Genomic DNA, 19,173 nt, shown 5'->3' with positions numbered 1-19,173 from the left:
TTTGTCAAACCATATTTTACTTATTTTTCAATAAAAAAATTGTGCGTAACAACAATATCAAATAAACACGTAATATAAAAAATTATTTAGGTTGACGAGATAAATGGGGCAATTACTCTTACTAGTACGAATTTAATTAGTAACCGTCTAAAAATATATGATTATACAAGATTCATCAAATACATACCGGTAGAATATCACCAACGTACCTTTGTTAGAGTATATGTTTCTTTTAGAATATTAGTTGGAAGATTGAAGAGTGGCTTCCCACTTAAGCCACTAGATTACTAGGTAAAAGTTCTTTGCTTTCAGACTCCGGTCTTAAGATAGTTATTTTTTAATTTAATTTACAAAAGCGTCAACAAAATATAGGGTCAAAAAATCATTGAATGAACATTATAGAGAGGACATAGAAACTTATTTCGCTAAATTTTGTCTATGATGACGTTAATATTGGATCACATATATAGAATTTTATTTTGAATATAATTATGAATACAAAGCTTTCTGAAATTCATCATTATTTAATAATTTCTGGTATAATATAGTAAGTAAACTATACGTTGTATAGAGAAATGAGGTGTATTAAGTATCGATAATTGTTGGTTATATTTTAGTATCGTATTTGAAAACCATTCTTAATTTCTGCAATGCTAATAAAAATCCGGATCATCGGTATTCCATTTATTAGATCAAATATCTATAGTATAATATAATAACCGGAATGAGGTATATTTTGAGTTAACAGTTATCCCACTATTTTGATTATTAAAAATAAAAATAAATAGTGTTAGATAATGTTAAACTACTAGATATAATCTCCTTATCCCACTAAACCACGACCCAAACTTATCCTACTAAACTACGAGTCTACGGCTTCTTCCTATATTTTATTATTTTTAGCATGAATTTATAATTATTATATATTTATATAAATATATTAAAATTTTTATATGATTGGATAAATAATAATACAATAGTATAAAAATAGAAAATAATGTTGGTCCTTGACTATAAAATAATATTAATTATGGTATGATTGGATAAATAAAATTTTAAAATTATATGAATATTAACGAACTCGTGCATCATACGGGATTTAAGTTAGTATGGATAAAAGAAATTCTTTCATTTATTTTTTAAATTTTATGATACAATTTTACTATGAGTATTTCCTGGATTCTAAGCGGGGTGATAATAAACATGATTTGTTTTTTATTAAAAAATTAAAGAATATTAACTACTTAAATTTTGAAAAATGAGTCAAAAATATACTGCAAGGTGTTTTGAAAAAAACAATAAATATAAGATGAACAATTCGTATGAGAAATAAGTTACTTATTCGCTTATAAGCCAATAAGTACTTATCGACCAGTGTTTGTCGACCTAGCTTATAAGTCGAATTTACAACTTATAAGCTGATAAGTTGAATGTTAGCAAAGACGTACTTTTTCTCAACTTATTTTGATTTTTCATTTTTTTTATTAACTTTTGTTTTAAAATTTATGTTTTTACATGTCTTTCTAATTTAAAATTTACTAATTAAGATAATTATATTTAAAGTTTATTAATTTTAGCTCAGTTAAGATATTCTGATATTTAACCAAACACTTATTTAATATATAAATATCCATCTACTTATCACTTATAAGTCTATTATTCATTTTAAGTCGTAAGTTGACAAACATAATTTACTTTGATGCTAAATTTGCAAATATTTTGAATTTGATGATCAACTTAAAAATTATATTTGAACCGAGTGATACAATAGCTATTTAACCGAGATAGAAAAATGATTCAAGTCCGATTCCAAATCGGAGCTTGCCCAACCTCCAAGAAACAAAACAAATTACACATAATAAATAATATAAAACCCCTCAAATTAAATAAAAATCTTCTTTTATCTCACTTCACTTTGTGAAAAAACCCTAATTTGAAAAAACCCCCAAATTGAATTGCAATCGATGGCGACGATGGTGAGTTCAGCGGGAGGATTGTTGGCGATGCTTAATGAGGATCATCCGACACTGAAGCTTCATGCTCTTACTAATCTGAATGCTTTTGTTGATTACTTCTGGCCTGAGATCTCGACTAGTGTGCCGATTATGTATGTTTATTTTGATTAGGAGTTGTAATTGGATGAATGTGTTATTGTGTTTTGGTTGTTAATTGGTTGAATTCTCTCTCTCTCTCTGATAAACACTACTCTCTCTCTCTCTCCTCTCTCTCTCCTCTCTCTCTCTCTTTCTCTCTCTGATAAACACTACTCTCCCTCTCTCTCCCTCTCTCTCTCTCTCCCTTACTCTCCCTCCCTCTCTCTCTCTCTCTCTCTCTCTCTCTCTCTCTCCCTCTCTCTCCCTCTCGCTCCCTCTCTCCCCCTCCCCCTTTCTCTCTCTATCACTCTCGCTATCTATCACTCTCGCTATCCATCTCTCGCTCCCTGCTCCCTCCTCTCTATATCTCCTGCAAAACACCTCTCTCTCTCTCTCTCTCTCTCTCTCTCTCTCTCTCTCTCTCTCCTTCTCCCTATGATACTTCTTGTGTGTGTGGGATTGTAATTGAGGCTGAGAAGTATGTGTGTTGTGATGTTTTATTTGAATTGATTGTTCGTATCAGTGTGTATGAGTATTTAATACTTAATAGAACTGAGGTCTTATTATATTCTTGTTTGCTTTCGGAGTTGAGGATGGGAACTTAATGAAGCAATTTTATGAATTGTGGATTAAAGTTGTAGTACTTGTGTATTTTTATAAGGAATTAAAGATAATGTGTTGTACAAAATTGTTATGTTGTAATTTAACTTTGGGGATAAACTAGATCACGTATTATTCAAAAGTTTGTGATTTTGTCTTCTTTAGTTCTTATATTTGCTTTAAGCTGGAGTTCACTTTTGTTAAATCAAATCTTTTTATAAAAGTATTTTGCAAAAGTTTAAAGTTGGGATTTTATGCAAAAAATAAAAAATGGAAATTAAGATTCTTGCTTTGGAAAAGTGTTAAGAGCACAATTGTGCTAATTATTGGATCAAAAATATGTCTTGGTCCTATTATAATAATCTTTAGTTCTCTGAGTAGAACTGGTATTTGAAAAAATATAGACATTGATGAGTTGTGGTTGATAATATTAGTTTTAAAAAGTTTTAATTTATGTGTGAAGTTTCTGTGTCTTCCGTATGCGTGTTTGGTATATCAGTATATCAGTATCATAGAAAGATAAACAGATTCACGCTGAAGAGATGGAGTAGCTTTTTTGTGGAGGCTGAATTTAAAGAGAATATTACATTGAAAATTTTGGGATAAACCTAAATATCGGTCCAGTTTTGACTTTTTTGGTGGCTGGCCAATCATCAAACTAAGTAGTTTTCTTCAGTACCTGGATTCTATCTGTATGCGTTATGTGCGATTTCGTTGAATTAAGTTGTCATATTTTAAATTAATAATGAGATCAAAGGTTTTAAGTTTCAAATATTCATTTGATAATAGTTATGAGATAGTGAAGATGTTCTTTGCTGTTAAATCTTTTTCATTCCTTTCTGGTGCAGAGAAAGTTTGTATGAAGATGAAGAATTCGATCAAAGACAACTAGCAGCGTTACTTGTATCAAAGGTATTTTTAGAATCTGCTTTCCTACATTACCCCCTTACATGAGTTCTAGTCTCCTTACCTATCTGAGCTTAGCAATTAATATTTTCAAATGTTAGGGTTCAGAGGATATATTGAGTTGTATCAGTACTAGAATATCTATTGGAAGGTGAAAAGCAAAATAATTGATTACTACTTGAGTGTGGTCGGATAGCCTGAGTGGTAAAGGGGGCTCATCCTTTGTTTTCTTAGGTCCTAGCTTCTACTCTCGCTCGACTCTCTCTCGCCCTGAGATATATAAAGAAACATACACTACTTAATAGCTAATAAGCTATACTAAAAAATCTATTATCAGTTCAAATTGTCCATTTTTTGTTCATATTGTCCATTTTGTTTTTAAGCAACTTAGCTTTTATTTTTTAATGCGATTTTATACCTTGTGAAAAGTGAATCAACTTCACTCTTTTTTCGCTCTTTGTAGAAGGGATACTAGGTGAAATAGAAACATTTGGATCTAATTATGTTGCAGATAAAAAAAATATTTTCAGATAAAAAGTAGAAAAGTTGGGCGAATATTGTCAGATATAGTTAAGACTTAAGATCTGGAATGAGTATTACTAAAAGCATACGTCATGTTTTTGACATCATTATGACTTTCTTGCAAGTATGATTCATGTATTATTTCTTTCGCAGGTCTTTTATTACTTGGGTGAATTGAATGACTCTTTATCATATGCCCTTGGAGCTGGTCCTCTGTTTGATGTCTCAGAGGAATCAGATTATGTTCACACACTTTTAGGTACTTTGCTTGAAGAAGAATATTTTTTCCTTGCATTAACCAAAATATATGCTAGCCTGTCAGTTTCGTTTTTGTTTTAATTTAATATAATATTTTGTTAAAAAATTTGTTTCTCAGCCAAAGCTATAGATGAGTATGCCAGTCTTAAAACCAAAGCTGCAGAGTCCAATAAGGCAGCAGAAGTTGATCCTAGGCTTGAGGCAATCGTTGAGCGGATGCTTGACAAGTATGAAGACTGTATATACCTTTGTTCTTGTTGTTAGGATTTCATATAACTTACTGGTTGCTCTCGACAGGTGTATTTTGGATGGTAGATATCAACAAGCTATTGGAATGGCCATCGAATGTCGAAGACTGGATAAGCTTGAAGAAGCAATAACAAAGAGTGACAATATTCATGCAACCTTATCATACTGCAGCAATGTATCTCACTTGTTTGTTAACCGCAGAGAATACAGACATGAGGTAAAAGAAACAATCAGGATAAAATTTCCTTTTATATCATCGCTATTATGGTTGTCTAGCATTACGTTGTTACTGACTGTATTTTGTTGCAGAAATGATATTAACTGTTTTAAGGAGTTCTTTTGATGGCTAAACGATATAATTTTAACTTCTATATCAATATCCCACAACATAGAATTGGTACTTCGATATTTAATAGATCTACCGACTGAATATGTTAAGTAGGAGCAGTTAGTAATATCTTCTATATTTGTGTGCAGTGTCATGAGTATTATATAATACTATATAATCTTGGTGATATATTATGTTAGATTATGATTGATGTGTTTGTTCCTGAGTCAAAATGAAACTGAAGCAGAGTTACTCTTCAATGGTCAGCTTGAAGCATTAGATCTTTCAAAAACTCTAGGCTGTGTTGGACAGGCTATTTATACAATATACGTACATTTTTGTTTTATGGTACATATATGGCTGATTATTGCGGAGTCTGTTTCAAAACCTACTTAATCATTTGCCTTCATCGATCTATTTGAAATTTTAGAATATATGATATATACAAGTCTTGAACTTTGAACAGTAATGAAATATTTACAGTTAAATTCATGTTAAGATTTTCTATGAGAATATGATTCTTATTTTCGAGTGCATATGAAGTAAGACTCTTTAATATGCCTTCAGGTACTTGGTCTTCTCGTGGATGTTTTCAAGAAGCTGCCATCTCCAGATTATCTGAGCATCTGCCAGTGCCTGATGTTTCTTGATGAGCCGATGGGCGTTGCTGGCATATTGGAAAAACTTATACGATCTGAAAACGAGGATGATGCTTTACTGGCATTTCAAATAGCTTTTGACCTTATTGAGAATGAACACCAAGCTTTTCTATTGAATGTGAGAGACAGGCTCACACAGCCTAAATATCTACCTGCAGAACCTGTTCAACCAGTATCTACTGAAACAGAATCCGCTCAAGATGCAACTGCTGCTACAACCGAGGATGTTCAGATGGCTGATGGGACTCAAGCTGCTACTGAAGCTGCTGTAACTGGGAGTGTACCTGTTGTTGATCCAAAAGAAGCAACATATGCTGAGAGGTTGACAAAACTTAGAGGGATCTTGTCCGGAGAGACTTCTATACAGTTGACTCTGCAGTTTTTATACAGCCATAATAAGTGAGATTCTAATTTATGTTGTTAAATATTTTTTATGACAATATCATTACATGCACCTTAAAAAAAGTTCTTACTGCATTGTTGGAATTGAGTACAGGTCTGATCTTCTAATTCTTAAGACAATAAAACAGTCAGTTGAGATGAGAAACAGTGTTTGCCACAGTGCAACAATCTATGCTAATGCAATTATGCATGCTGGAACAACCGTTGATACATTTTTGAGGGAGAATCTGGTATTTTATAGTTCCATCTGGATTTTGCCTTCACCGTTATATTTTATGTGTATGGATTATAAGCAGAAATTACCTTGAACAAATTATCAGGACTGGCTGAGCAGGGCAACAAACTGGGCCAAATTTAGTGCAACAGCAGGGCTTGGGGTTATTCACAGGGGTCACTTGCAGCAAGGAAGATCATTGATGGCTCCTTACTTGCCGCAGAGTGGTTCTGGTGGCGGTAGCCCATATTCCGAAGGTGGAGCCCTGTATGCCCTCGGTCTGATTCATGCAAACCATGGAGAAGGCATCAAACAATTTCTTCGTCAGAGCTTAAGTAGTACTAATGTTGAGGTGGTTGCTTTCTTTTGTTGAATTGACTGCTGGTTGCACCTCAATTATTTTGTACTTGGCAAACTAAATTTGCAATTTTGATTGGTATAGGTTATACAGCATGGTGCATGCTTAGGTCTTGGACTGGCAGCTCTAGGAACAGCCGATGAGGATGTTTTTGATGACATAAAAAATGTGCTTTATACTGACAGTGCTGTTGCTGGTGAAGCTGCCGGTATAAGTATGGGTTTGCTGATGGTTGGAACTGCTAGTGAGAAGGCAACTGAAATGGTTGCTTATGCACATGAGACTCAACATGAGAAAATCATCAGGTAATTGTTACTCCTTTAATACCACTTTATGCTATATACATATATACACACGCGCTCACACACACACACACTTACATATTTATATCTGTGTGTGTGTATTTACCAAATTTTTTTATTTACTGTTAATTCTGTCATTTTGCTATGTAGGGGGTTAGCACTAGGGATAGCCCTTACTGTGTATGGAAGAGAAGAAGGGGCGGATACATTAATTGAACAAATGACTCGGGATCAGGACCCTATCATACGTTATGGTGGTATGTATGCCTTGGCATTAGCATATAGTGGAACAGCAAACAACAAAGCCATCCGCCAGCTGCTGCACTTTGCTGTATCAGATGTGAGTGATGATGTCAGGCGGACGGCTGTTCTTGGACTAGGATTTGTTCTTTATTCAGAACCAGAACAGGTTACTTCTATACAGCTCTTTTGTTACCCAGTAGCTGTCTTATGATTGCTCATTGCTTTATGTCTCCATACGTGTCAAGAATTTATCTTAATGAGTCTCATCTCTTTACTGCAGACCCCTCGTATCGTCTCCTTGCTATCTGAGTCTTACAATCCACATGTTAGATATGGTGCTGCTTTGGCAGTTGGTATCTCCTGTGCGGGCACTGGCATGAGTGAGGCAATATCTTTGTTAGAGCCACTAACATCAGACGTGGTTGATTTTGTTCGTCAAGGTGCTTTAATTGCGATGGCTATGGTAATGGTGCAGATCAGTGAAGCTAGTGATTCTCGTGTTGGAGCATTCAGGTCCTGCATTTTTTATAAATATTTCTTTTTAGGTATTTTTCATCACATGACTTCCTCTTGAGCTTCTTCTGGTTTGTTTCTTATTTAGACGGCAATTGGAGAAGATTATCTTGGATAAACACGAAGATACTATGAGCAAGATGGGAGCCATTTTAGCCTCTGGAATCCTTGATGCTGGTGGAAGGAACGTCACCATAAAATTGCTTTCTAAAACAAGACATGATAAAATGACTGCAGTAGTTGGTCTTGCAGTTTTTAGCCAGTTCTGGTATTGGTATCCGCTTATTTACTTCATTAGCTTGGCATTTTCGCCAACAGCTCTGATAGGGCTTAACTATGAACTGAAAGTACCTCGGTTTGAGTTCTTGTCTCAAGCAAAACCGTCACTATTCGAGTATCCTCGGCCGACTACTGTTGCCACCACCACATCTGCCGTGAAATTGCCTACTGCGGTACTATCAACATCTGTAAGAGCAAAAGCCAGGGCAAGTAAGAAAGAGGCAGACCAGAAGGAAAAAGCTGAGAAGTCATCTGCTACAGAGTCAACTTCTGGAAAAGTCAAATCATCTAGTGACAAGGATGATGATTCTATGCAGGTAACTTCTGGTTTATTAAGTTAGTATGAACATCCATTTCTAGATTTTGGGGGACCTAAATGCACAATTGTATTTTGATTTTGGACCTTTTTTAACACATTATATTTGGCAAGGTTGATGGTCCTGCGGAGAAGAAAGCGGAACCAGAGCCATCATTTGAAATTTTGATCAACCCTGCTAGGGTGGTTCCTGCGCAAGAGAAGTTTATAAAGTTCCTTGATGACAGTCGATATGTACCAGTAAAATCAGCAGCATCGGGTTTCGTTCTTTTGAAAGACTTGCGTCCAACTGAGCCTGAATTTTTATCCCTAATCGACGCCCCTTCATCAAACGCATCAACTGGTGGCGGTTCTGCAACTGCACAACAAGGATCAGCCGCATCAATGGCTGTTGACGATGAACCTCAACCACCACAGGCATTTGAATATACTTCTTGATCTGAGTGTTCAAATTTTTAGTTTGGCCCTTGTTTATTAAAATTGTAGATGGTGCTTTAAGGTCTGATAAAGTTTAAACAATTTCGAGCATCATTCTTCTCGTACCACGATGATATGAGTTGGGCCAAGGGCATTCCGATGTATTTCTTTCTCCCGTTTCATTTTATCAATACATTGAGTAAGCTGGCTTAAACATGAAGACTCTGTAATTGTATGTTGTCTGTTGCTAGCTAGGCTTCCGTTGATCATTTCGGAATTTGTAGTCCTTTTGAGAAAACTGAAGTGGATTTTCCCTACTTTTAATTGCTAGTTGCTAGGAAAAAAAAAGATTTCTTTCAGAAATTCCAGTTTTTTCTTGTGAACAGTTTTGATCATTGTTGTATTATTACATTTGTACTTTCGAAAATTTGAGTACTGAAGTTAAATTAGTTGAAGTTGGATAATCAGATTCTTCATGTTTTCAGTTATAGTAAGATTTTCCTGAACAACTAATCGAGAAGCAGATTAACAAAGTGACGGAAAGATTTTTATTCTGAAGATTAATCTTAGACGTATAATCGCGATATGCGTATAGTACATTTTGTGTTGTGCATATGTAGCATTTTTATGAGATCTAGCAACGTTTCGCGTCGTGTACAAACGTTACGTGTACCAAATCTTAAACCTGGACCCGACCCGAATTTGCATTCATGTATCAATTTGATGACACTAACCCCGGAACTAATATATTCGTGTTTACCCGTTTTAGTACACTAAAGTACACGGATTATACACAAAAAATATTAATTGTTAAAAAATGCAATAAATAATTAAATGGTGAAGTGCTCACTCACGTAGTTAAGAAATAATAAAATATATTTTAATATTTACAATTGTATACATGTTATTTAGAATATGTAAAATTCACATTTGGTATGTAGTATATATATGTATATTATATATTTTTTAAAATTTAATTATTTATTTATTCTGTGTACTTTCATTCCATGTCGTGTACCTATATCGGAAACCCAAACCCGACACTAATTATATTCGTATTTTTTCATGTTCGGGTACCAAATTTTCAAACTCAGACACTAATTATTCGTGTCGTTCGTACCGTGTTCACATGTCGTATACCAATATTGTCAGGTCTCATTTTTATACATACCGTGATAAATAACCGCATATATGGACTGAAGGGTCCATTTTTATACACAATGCGATAAATTAACACGATGTATTATATCACTGAAAATCGTTTGCTCCGGATCACTTTCCGTAACTATTTCACACATCTAGTGAACATTTTTTGTGCTACAATAATTGATGGAATGGTAGAAGATATAAAATAGTAGCACAGATACTTACAGAAATCAACCATGTTTTCAAGTTCAGTGAATCATCAACCCATGTATAATAACTGGCATAAATCTATTTAAAAAATAAATAAAATGTGTGGTGGATCTTGATATCATAATAACATATATTAGGCTCCCCAGTCACATGCATACAAAGATTAAAGTAAATCAAAATTTTCAACATTCAAGTTTTCAAACATTCAAATCAAATCCAGTAATTTATCAAGTTCATGAAAAAGTTTATAAAAGTTGATGTAGAGCGTTGGTGCCCTGTGACACACATTAATAAAAAGGTGGTGAAAATGTGATGTGGTTAATTAATTTTTGAGGTGCAAATCAGCCATCTACTAGCTCCTCTACTCTTTCAACTCTCCTATATAAATTGACAAACACCATTGAAAAGTCAAAGCCTGACCCAACAACAAAACAACTGCCTTGGTCTAGTTTAGTTTATGTACAGATAAGTATTATCATATCACCCTTTGTCAACCATTTTCTGGCCACAAACACATGCATGTTTGTTTGTTTCTTCTATTGTTCTGCACATATCACAACCCCACCTCAATTTTACAACTTTCTCCTACCTCTTTCCTTCCTCCCTTGAGGTAAGATTAAGATTTTACCGTTTGTTTCAGGTTAGTCGGGACTTCAGCCTAGATTAGTCTCGTACTGATTTCGAGATTTTGTGTTTGTAGCTATATTACTAATATTAGTGGCTTAATTGTATGATTGCACTTGCATGTTCTTATTAGAATGGTGTTATATACGTGAAGTTTGTTATCACCATATCACTACAACACGTACGACCTTTTACGACAGATTCACTAGTTTCGTAGTAAAATTTATATCGTTTATAGTCTCATATGACCTTTTACAACTGGTTCACTAGTTTCGTAGTAAAATTTATATCGTTTATAGTCTCATATGACCTTTTACAACAGATTCACTAGTTTCGTAGCAAAATTTATATCGTTTATAGTCTCCTTGAAAATTCGAGAATACCATCACAAGTTTATGGTCCATTTATGTTTGTACTATTTTGTTTATTGAGGTAGACCCCGAAGTGTAAAATATCATAGAACATTTGTTTTTTGCACAAGTCAACACTTCTTGCAAACTTCTTGCATATATATAGTTATGGGGAATGATGGGAAATCTTCACTGTCAAATATTAAAACACACACACACACACAGAGAGAGAGGGAGGGAGGGAGAGAGAGCGAGAGAGAGGGAGGGAGAGGGCGGGAGAGAGAGAGAGAGAGAGAGAGAGAGAGTAAAAATATATATTTTTTCATTTTAAATAGTACCAATCATGTTGTTTTACTCAGAACTTGACCTCATGCAGGCTTCTTTACCAGGCAGTAATTTTCTCTGTGCAAATTATCCACTACATCATCAACATCAACCATTCATGGAGAATCGGAGGAACGAAACGACAGCTGGAGATGATAACAATCAAATGGTTGATTACATGCTTAACAATACTGCACAACCGCAACAACAAATGGCATCAGGGTTTGGTCCTTCTTCGACATCTTTGAGCTTTGCTGATGTGATGCAATTTGCTGATTTCGGGCCTAAGTTGGCCTTAAACCAGTCCAAATCATCGACAGCTGAAGAAGAAGAGAAAGAAGAAGATGGAATTGATCCGGTTTACTTCTTAAAATTCCCGGTGTTAAATGACAAGTTGCAAGATGATAATCATCCACTAATGATGTTTCCTCAGGATAACATTGTCGGAGATGAGGACGAGAGGTTTAAGAGAGGTTTAGTAATGACTAATGAAGAAAGTAGTAAAGCAAGGAAAATGATGGATGATGAAGGTAGGGTTATGGAGAATGCATCTTCTGTTCAGCTTCAGTTCCTTGGAGAAGACGTCGAAAAGAACTCTCAGATGGGAGAAGCTGGGAAGAACAAGAAAAAAAGGCCAAGAACTACAAAAACCAGTGAAGAAGTTGAAAGCCAGAGAATGACTCACATTGCTGTGGAGAGAAATCGAAGAAAGCAAATGAATGAGCATCTTCGCGTCTTGAGGTCTCTCATGCCTGGATCATACGTTCAAAGGGTATGATTTTACAGATTGCCCTTCGTAAATTTATACTGTTAGAGAAAGACACTTTCCAGGATGTTATAATATCGTACAAACATTTTTTTTCTGTACGTTTAGTGTTTAGCATTCGAAATTATTGATTATGTTATGTAAATAATAACTTTTAGGGTGATCAAGCATCAATTATAGGAGGAGCAATCGAGTTCGTGAGAGAATTGGAGCAGCTCCTGCAATGCCTTGAATCACAAAAGCGACGAAGAATCTATGGAGATGCACCACCACCACCACCACCAAGGCCTATTGGAGATTCATCAAATCCAATGCAACAAACACAAGTTCCACCACCTCCACCACCATTCTTTAATCCCATGTCATCAGCTTCGGATGATCCACTGAAACTTGTCTCTGAGTACGAGAACGGACTAATCAGAGAAGAAACAGCGGAGAGTAAGTCGAGTTTGGCTGACGTGGAAGTTAGAGTACTTGGCTTTGATGCCATGATCAAGATTTTATGTAGGAGAAGTCCAGGTCAGCTTATTAAGACTATTGCTGCTTTAGAGGATTTGGAGCTTAACATCCTTCACACCAACATCACCACTATTGAGCAAACTGTTCTCTATTCTTTCAACGTCAAGGTAAATTTAAAATGTTCATATATAACATTTGTCGTACCTCATTTTAAGATCGCAAAAATAAGAACAGTAACTTATCTATCCCAATCCCGGTAACTCAGCTGGTTGAGACCAGGACTTTAGGGGCTTACCACTCCAAGTACCTAAGTTCAATTCGCCTATTTATAAATTATTTGTCTCGTTGACCTATTCGATAAACTGTAGGTAGCAAGCGAATCAAGTTTTACAGCGGAAGACATAGCGAATGCAGTACAGCAGATCTTCAGCTTCATCCATGCAGACAGTAACATTTGAATGTGTACTGTCTGTCTACGCGCGCACACACACAAGCACACAGTCGTTTTAGCTAGCAGATTCTTTTACGTGAGCTGTTTTTGTTGTAAAAATAAAGTGCTGGATGTAAATTTATCCGAATAAGAGAAATGAAAGATCTCAAGCAATTTGATACTCTTAAGTCCGCCAATCATTAAGCTGCATGGGATTTTGCGGAATAGAGCTAGCAAGAGTACTGTGCCATGGGGACACAGTGTGGGAAGGTGTTTGATTGGTTAACACTGTATTGTCATGTATGGGGTTGGGGCCCCTCTGGTCGGAACTCTAACATACGACTGTTACAACATATCTTCGTATTTATTTTAGTTATCCAGACTCTTCATTTTGTTTCTCGACACTCGAACATGATTATGGACACTTGAACACTTATTTTACGCCAAAAACATGTAATTTTTTCAGAATATTGCCGAGTCCGACACTTGGATACGAACCCGTGTCCGACACCCATACCCGAGTCCGGGTAACATAGGTATTTATTATTTGTGAAAAGAATATAATACGTGTTTTAAGTGAATACACGAAGTTCATTTTATCTTTTCTAAAACTTTTTCGCACTTATTATCTGTACGTATGTTGCAATATAACATACGTGTTTAGTGACTCGACCTTGTATAAATTGACCGACCTTGTATAAATTATACACTCCTAGGCATTTATGGATTTTGAGTTAGAAGGTCAACGCAACTACATGATTTTGGATTTTACATGAGGTTGACTTGTCAGGAATTCATTGTTGGGCTTGGTTGTATTCGACTACATTGAAATCTTTCTCGAATGCAGAGAACTGGCCCCTTTTGACCTCTGAGTCCTGTAAGCTAATTATTAACAATGACTTCATATAGAGAAACAATGACAAGCACACAGTTGCTGAAATCTAAGATTATACTACAACTAAGGGGGCTCATTCATACTCATATATGCTGTAATTTCCAACCTCCTTAGCAGACCATATTGACACGTGTCTCCCGGTATCCCTTACTAGATCCTCCCCTAGTTGCGTAGAGAAAGCAGATTAGAAGTGAATCTGCAAGATAATTAGTTGCCCCCTTCTTCTTGGTAGTCTGAGCTCGAGATTTCTTCGAACACAGCAAGTAAAACAACTAATAAAGTAAGCTAGATTGTTAGATTATTAGTGGTATCATGCTCGCTCTCATTACGGGATGTCAAGATTTCGAATGCGGTCAAAGAAAAGATAAGTGTGTGTAAATATTAAAGTGGTCACTCAACTAAATGCCATATATTAGTTAAATCATCAAACTTAAACGGGTATTATTTGAATCACTAAAATTATAATAAATATCAAACAGATACCTCAAAATATGTGTTCGAGATTTAAAAATTATTTTATGTAATTCTATATATTTTTCTTGAATTCTATTACAACCAAATGAAAATGTATGAATTCTAGTATTTTATAAAATATAGTAAAAATTTTAAAAATTTTATGTATTATTTATTTTAAATTTTGTAATCATTTTCTTTATTTAAATAAAAATAATTAGTAGATAAATTTTTAAAAATTTCACAAAATCATCTAAAATACTATAAATTCATAACTTTTCATTTGGTTAAAATAGGATTTAAGAAAAATGTTTAGAACTCCATAAAATAAATTTTAATTCTCAAATACATATTTTGATGTATCAATTTGATATTTATTATGAGTTTAGTGATCCAAGTGATACTCTGTTAAGTTTGATGGTCAAACTGATATATGACTTTCAGTTGAGTGACCACTTTGATATTTAAGTCGTGTTTTAATTATATAATAAAAAAAAGATGTGCCCACAAACATGCAAAAAACCATAAGGTCATGTTTAGCAAGAAAATGATTACACAAAATAAATTATTATACTGAGATGTGTAATCCATGGTAGAAATCAGAGAAGAGCAATGCCAAAATGCTAGAAGCTCAAGTTGTAATAGAGAACAATATAAAATATAAACCAGAATGACCTTCTTTCACACTTGTTCTTTCCAGTTTCCACCACCTTTCAGACTTGTTAATACAAAAGTATCAACAAGGCTCCGATTCAGAGCTAGGGTGAAACCAGGCTTTCAACACAAGTATCGACATGAAGGTCGTTGAAACGAAAGCCTAACAGATCTTTGAATGTGCTATGCTCAGTGTTGTACAGTACGATGGTTGAACACAAATGTAACAAAATGTCACCCTTCACAAAAAAGCAGATCGGTTTTGCATATAGGTCCAGTTTCGAATTATTTTATCATCTCGAAGTCTTGACATAGTCTGTTATAACAATGCAAATGCAACTATAAGGACACTGCAATACTGATACAGTTCATCGAATTATTTGACTTCCTTTGTTATCCATGTTGCTTAACAGCAGAAGAAGATCAATGTGGCGTGAGGGTCTGCAGATCAGAGGTCATGTGTTTTAAGACGGTGAATGAGTCAGACGTCGTAATAAACAGAAACAATTATTGATTATATCCTTCGTGATGCTACAATGCAGAGTCCTGGCTTTATCTAGGCACATCTAACAAAATTCATACTAAAAAACACCCAAATGAATTCACTGTATATGCAAATATATATTCAAGTTTGGGCAGTCTTCTTGATTTTCTAGTAGACGGGTTCCATAAGAATATATGACGTTTATCATGACTGACCAAACAAATCAATCCATTACAATAGCCAAGCACATGCTTGATATCACCTGGATGATCAAGCTCAAAAGTTTGAGATCCTGAATCATCAAGCATACTCTTACTAAAGGGTTCATTAAGCAGAGAATACACGGAACAAGTGAGGGTTATTAGTTGACATAGAGAGTTGAGTTTTGGTGAAATCACGACTAGATATAAGTTACACAATTTATAAGTTATTTTCGGATAGTGAGAATATAGGTAATCAGGACACTCTGTCTGTTGAGCTTCCATATCTTCGAAGATCAAAGGAAGCAAATTAACTCAATATCATCCATACTTCTGAATCGAAGGAAGACATGTTAACTGAGTTTTAAGATTAATTCTAAAGAAATTTCTCCGGTTTCCCAGCAATAATTTAGGATAATTATACAAACCTCTCTGAATTAAAAAAAAAAATCACAAGTCTGTTAATATAAAAACATTGTCATTAAAAAACCTCTTGAATTTTATCATCTCTAAGTCATGACATAGTTGAAACAATGCACTATAAGGACAAACAAACAAGATCAATGTCGCTTGAGGTCTGCAGTTCAGAGAAGGAAGAATACATGAACTATTAATCAATCGACAAAACAAACAGGGGAGGAAATTGCTAGCAAATCAAAAGTAGAGTGACAAGCAACACTAAAAGGAGATTTATACTTTCCTACTTCAATAAATTGCTCAACGAAGGTCATACTGATATGACGAGTGATAATGATATGACAAACGACAAAGTTAAAGAATCTCTTAATAAGACTATAGATGAGTATGACAATTTTGTAAATTAAAAAAGATATGGATAGTATGATCTCACAAAGCCGAAAAATTTAGAGTACAACTACGTAAATTTAAACAAAATTTGATAGAATTATAAAAAAGCACAATATCATCAACTGGCCTCGAGTTTAAAAGATAACTACAAGCTCAAATTGTAATAGAAAGCAAGTAAAAACAAGAGCAAACTAGAAAAACCTTCTTTTCACTTGTTAATGGCAGCACGCTTGGATTCAGAGATGGGGTGATACGAGGCTTTCGACATAAGTGCAAACTTCTAGTGCTCCAAAACGGAAGCCTAGCAGCTCCTTATAAGTGTTATACTTAGTGTTGTAGTATATGATGGTTGAATTCAAACTTAACAAGACATCACCATTTACTAAAATGCAGATTAGTCTTGGAGACTGGTGCAGTAGAGTTCTCAAAGTCAAAAATCCATTTTCCTCAAGTGGGATTGTGAACAATTCTCTCCAACACTCCTCAGCACCATATTTCTCGAGTACCCAGAAAGTATAACGGATTTTTTCATATTTAGTGAGTATGATGAGTTTTTCACCGAAAGTGTCCAACTTTATAAAGACCGTACCTGCTTCATAACCTGGCAGCAAAACTTCTCTAAACGTCTCCGTTTGTATATCAATGGAAAGAATAATCTTCGATTCAACATGTTCGGATCTTCTAACAACCCAGTGTATAGCTCTATTTGCAAACTTCACCCCGTCATACGATACTCCCCCAATATGAAAATCTCCAATCATTCTCCAAACGTCGGATTTTGAGCTATAAACCGCGACTTTACATTTATATCCAAGATAGCAATCAAAGATGGCAAATACTTTATAATCATCATTTGATTCGTCATAGCAAAACCCAAACTTCGTACTTGAAAATTTCAAATCGTCAAATTCGGGTAGTATTCTTGATTTTCTAGTGGACGGGTTCCACAAAAATATAACTTTATCTTCACAATTATTCGCTAAACAAATTAGCCCATTACAACAACCAACTACATAACTATGATTACCCGAAGGAATATCATTAAGCTTAAAAGTCCGAGCACCGGACTCATTAACCATATTCTTAGTGTAGGGTTCATTGATGAGAGAATGTACGGAACAAGTCCTAAAATCATAGCTAAAATTGAATGTCCACTGTCTTAAAAGGAGATGAGTGTGGGTATAGTAAGGATCATTATTTGATACAAAGAGGTGAGTTTTGATAAAATCACGACTAGATATAAGAGATAACCATGTTTTGCAAGCAGTCTTGAATCGCAAAAGAGACTTAACAGGAAGCCTTGAGAGTATGAGGTAAATTATATCATCCGGAAGGTTTGGGTTAGTTCTTGTATCATGAGTTGCCATTGAATTCATGGCTAAATTATGAAGAAAAAACTAAACAAGGTTATCGACATGGGTTAGGTTTTACCAATTTTTTGACCTGCATGGATTATCGATCTTAATGGCCATACCCTAAGAATTGTTTTATTTGATTTTAAAAGGAATTGAGATTGTTTATATTTTAATTAAGTTTTAAGGAGTATTTGTTTTCTTTGGATTGTTATTTTGCGAATCATTTCATATATAAATCACTATTTTAATAAAAAACATCGTAAAACACATACTGTTTACCAATATAAAATTGTAAAATATATTATTTTACAAACATGTTTATATTGAAGATACATGTTCACATTGCATAACATATATATTTTACTTGTAAAATATATGAAATTTTCAAATTTTATTAAAATATTAATGATATTTATTTAAATTGATTCCCAAAATAATACGCTATATAATATTTAAATTACAGAATAAAACGTATACATACAAGACTCCACAAAAAAAATAGTACTCCTTGAAACTTTCTTCTACTAATTATATATGTGAAAATATAATATTTTGATTATAGCATACTTTTAAACAAGAAAAAAATAGTTATTAATTACATATAAATTAGTTTCTTGAAAAAATTATGTAGTTTTCAAGTTACTTTTGCAAAATAATGTTTTTTCAATTTTTTATGTGAAAAATAGGTTTTTAAATTTTTTCATAATAATACGGTTTTGCAACTCGATGCAATCTCGAATGCCCTGAAAAAACAATTTAGTTATTTTTTAGAAATCTTAAAAGAAATTCCATATCTGATTATTTTTAGTTACAAACTATTTTTCTCAATAAAATCACAAAAAAAACTTAAAAAATATAGTATTTTTGATAAATATCCCTGTATAATATTATTATTCATTATTTTATATAAATAAATTGTGTGCATGTATAAAATTATTTTATTATGCTAACTGTAAAATTATCATAAAAATTTACCTAAAATGGAATGGAATTCACTAATGGCTAGTCAATAGCAAAAATTCGCCCAGCAACAATTCAAATGATACATCAAGATCTGGTTTTTATTTAAATTTGTTAGAAAATTGTCTCTTTTTTAGATAACCATGTATATTATTTCCAAATTCCAAAATATGCAACCAATTTTAATGGTCGACAATCCGTAAATGAACAAAAGACAGGAAGAAATTGAGCAACTTAATAACAGTTATATAATGAATTTTTTCAATAAGAATATAAAAATGGCTTGTTTAGATTCACATTCCATAGTAGAAATTAGTTTAGAAAAGGAATATATAAAAGAAAAAAATTAGAATAAAGTGTCAGATTTAATCAATAATAAATAACTAAAATAAAAAAA

At 33.9% G+C, this 19,173-nt stretch overlaps 3 protein-coding genes across 5 annotated transcripts; 2 read left to right on the top strand and 1 right to left on the bottom strand.

Annotated features, from left to right (window-relative positions):
- Positions 1-1,862: 1,862 nt before the first annotated feature.
- Positions 1,863-9,123, top strand: LOC141676553 (26S proteasome non-ATPase regulatory subunit 1 homolog A-like). The gene is made up of 13 exons (XM_074482223.1): positions 1,863-2,107; positions 3,542-3,605; positions 4,275-4,380; positions 4,498-4,606; positions 4,677-4,845; positions 5,524-6,014; positions 6,112-6,247; positions 6,338-6,583; positions 6,674-6,894; positions 7,042-7,300; positions 7,415-7,647; positions 7,736-8,243; positions 8,357-9,123. Exons 1-13 carry the CDS (start codon positions 1,965-1,967, stop codon positions 8,678-8,680), a joined length of 3,009 nt encoding a protein of 1,002 aa, XP_074338324.1. The 5' UTR covers positions 1,863-1,964; the 3' UTR covers positions 8,681-9,123.
- A 1,316-nt stretch (positions 9,124-10,439) lies between these two features.
- On the top strand, positions 10,440-12,996 carry LOC141679057 (transcription factor FAMA). Of its 3 annotated transcripts, none has more exons than XM_074485541.1 (4): positions 10,440-10,625; positions 11,366-12,085; positions 12,238-12,705; positions 12,907-12,996. In XM_074485541.1, the coding sequence occupies exons 2-4, from the start codon at positions 11,432-11,434 to the stop codon at positions 12,994-12,996; spliced, it is 1,212 nt and encodes a 403-aa protein (XP_074341642.1). In that variant the 5' UTR covers positions 10,440-10,625; positions 11,366-11,431. The 3 variants fall into 3 exon arrangements, with proteins under 3 accessions (XP_074341642.1, XP_074341643.1, XP_074341641.1); XM_074485542.1 differs by having other exon boundaries at positions 10,440-10,655; XM_074485540.1 differs by lacking the exon at positions 10,440-10,625 and having other exon boundaries at positions 11,295-12,085.
- A 3,701-nt stretch (positions 12,997-16,697) lies between these two features.
- On the bottom strand, positions 16,698-17,837 carry LOC141680920 (F-box/kelch-repeat protein At3g23880-like). The gene has a single exon (XM_074487006.1). The coding sequence runs from the start codon at positions 17,835-17,837 to the stop codon at positions 16,698-16,700; it is 1,140 nt and encodes a 379-aa protein (XP_074343107.1).
- Positions 17,838-19,173: the final 1,336 nt, after the last annotated feature.

Source organism: Apium graveolens, chromosome 8 (assembly GCF_009905375.1).
Source record: "Apium graveolens cultivar Ventura chromosome 8, ASM990537v1, whole genome shotgun sequence".
Taxonomy (NCBI): Eukaryota; Viridiplantae; Streptophyta; class Magnoliopsida; order Apiales; family Apiaceae; genus Apium; species Apium graveolens.
This window is presented reverse-complemented; position numbering and strand designations above follow the sequence as displayed.

Bases quoted from the DNA above. Each gene is read 5' to 3' on its own strand.
- LOC141676553 (XM_074482223.1), top strand. From the start codon at position 1,965: ATGGCGACGATGGTGAGTTCAGCGGGAGGATTGTTGGCGATGCTTAAT. The intron at 6,015-6,111 runs GTGAGATTCTAA...AATTGAGTACAG, and splicing joins TTTTTATACAGCCATAATAA to GTCTGATCTTCTAATTCTTA. The intron at 7,301-7,414 runs GTTACTTCTATA...TCTTTACTGCAG, and splicing joins TTTATTCAGAACCAGAACAG to ACCCCTCGTATCGTCTCCTT.
- LOC141679057 (XM_074485540.1), top strand. From the start codon at position 11,333: ATGTTGTTTTACTCAGAACTTGACCTCATGCAGGCTTCTTTACCAGGC. The intron at 12,086-12,237 runs GTATGATTTTAC...AATAACTTTTAG, and splicing joins CTGGATCATACGTTCAAAGG to GGTGATCAAGCATCAATTAT. The intron at 12,706-12,906 runs GTAAATTTAAAA...GATAAACTGTAG, and splicing joins TCTATTCTTTCAACGTCAAG to GTAGCAAGCGAATCAAGTTT.
- LOC141680920 (XM_074487006.1), bottom strand. From the start codon at position 17,837: ATGAATTCAATGGCAACTCATGATACAAGAACTAACCCAAACCTTCCG.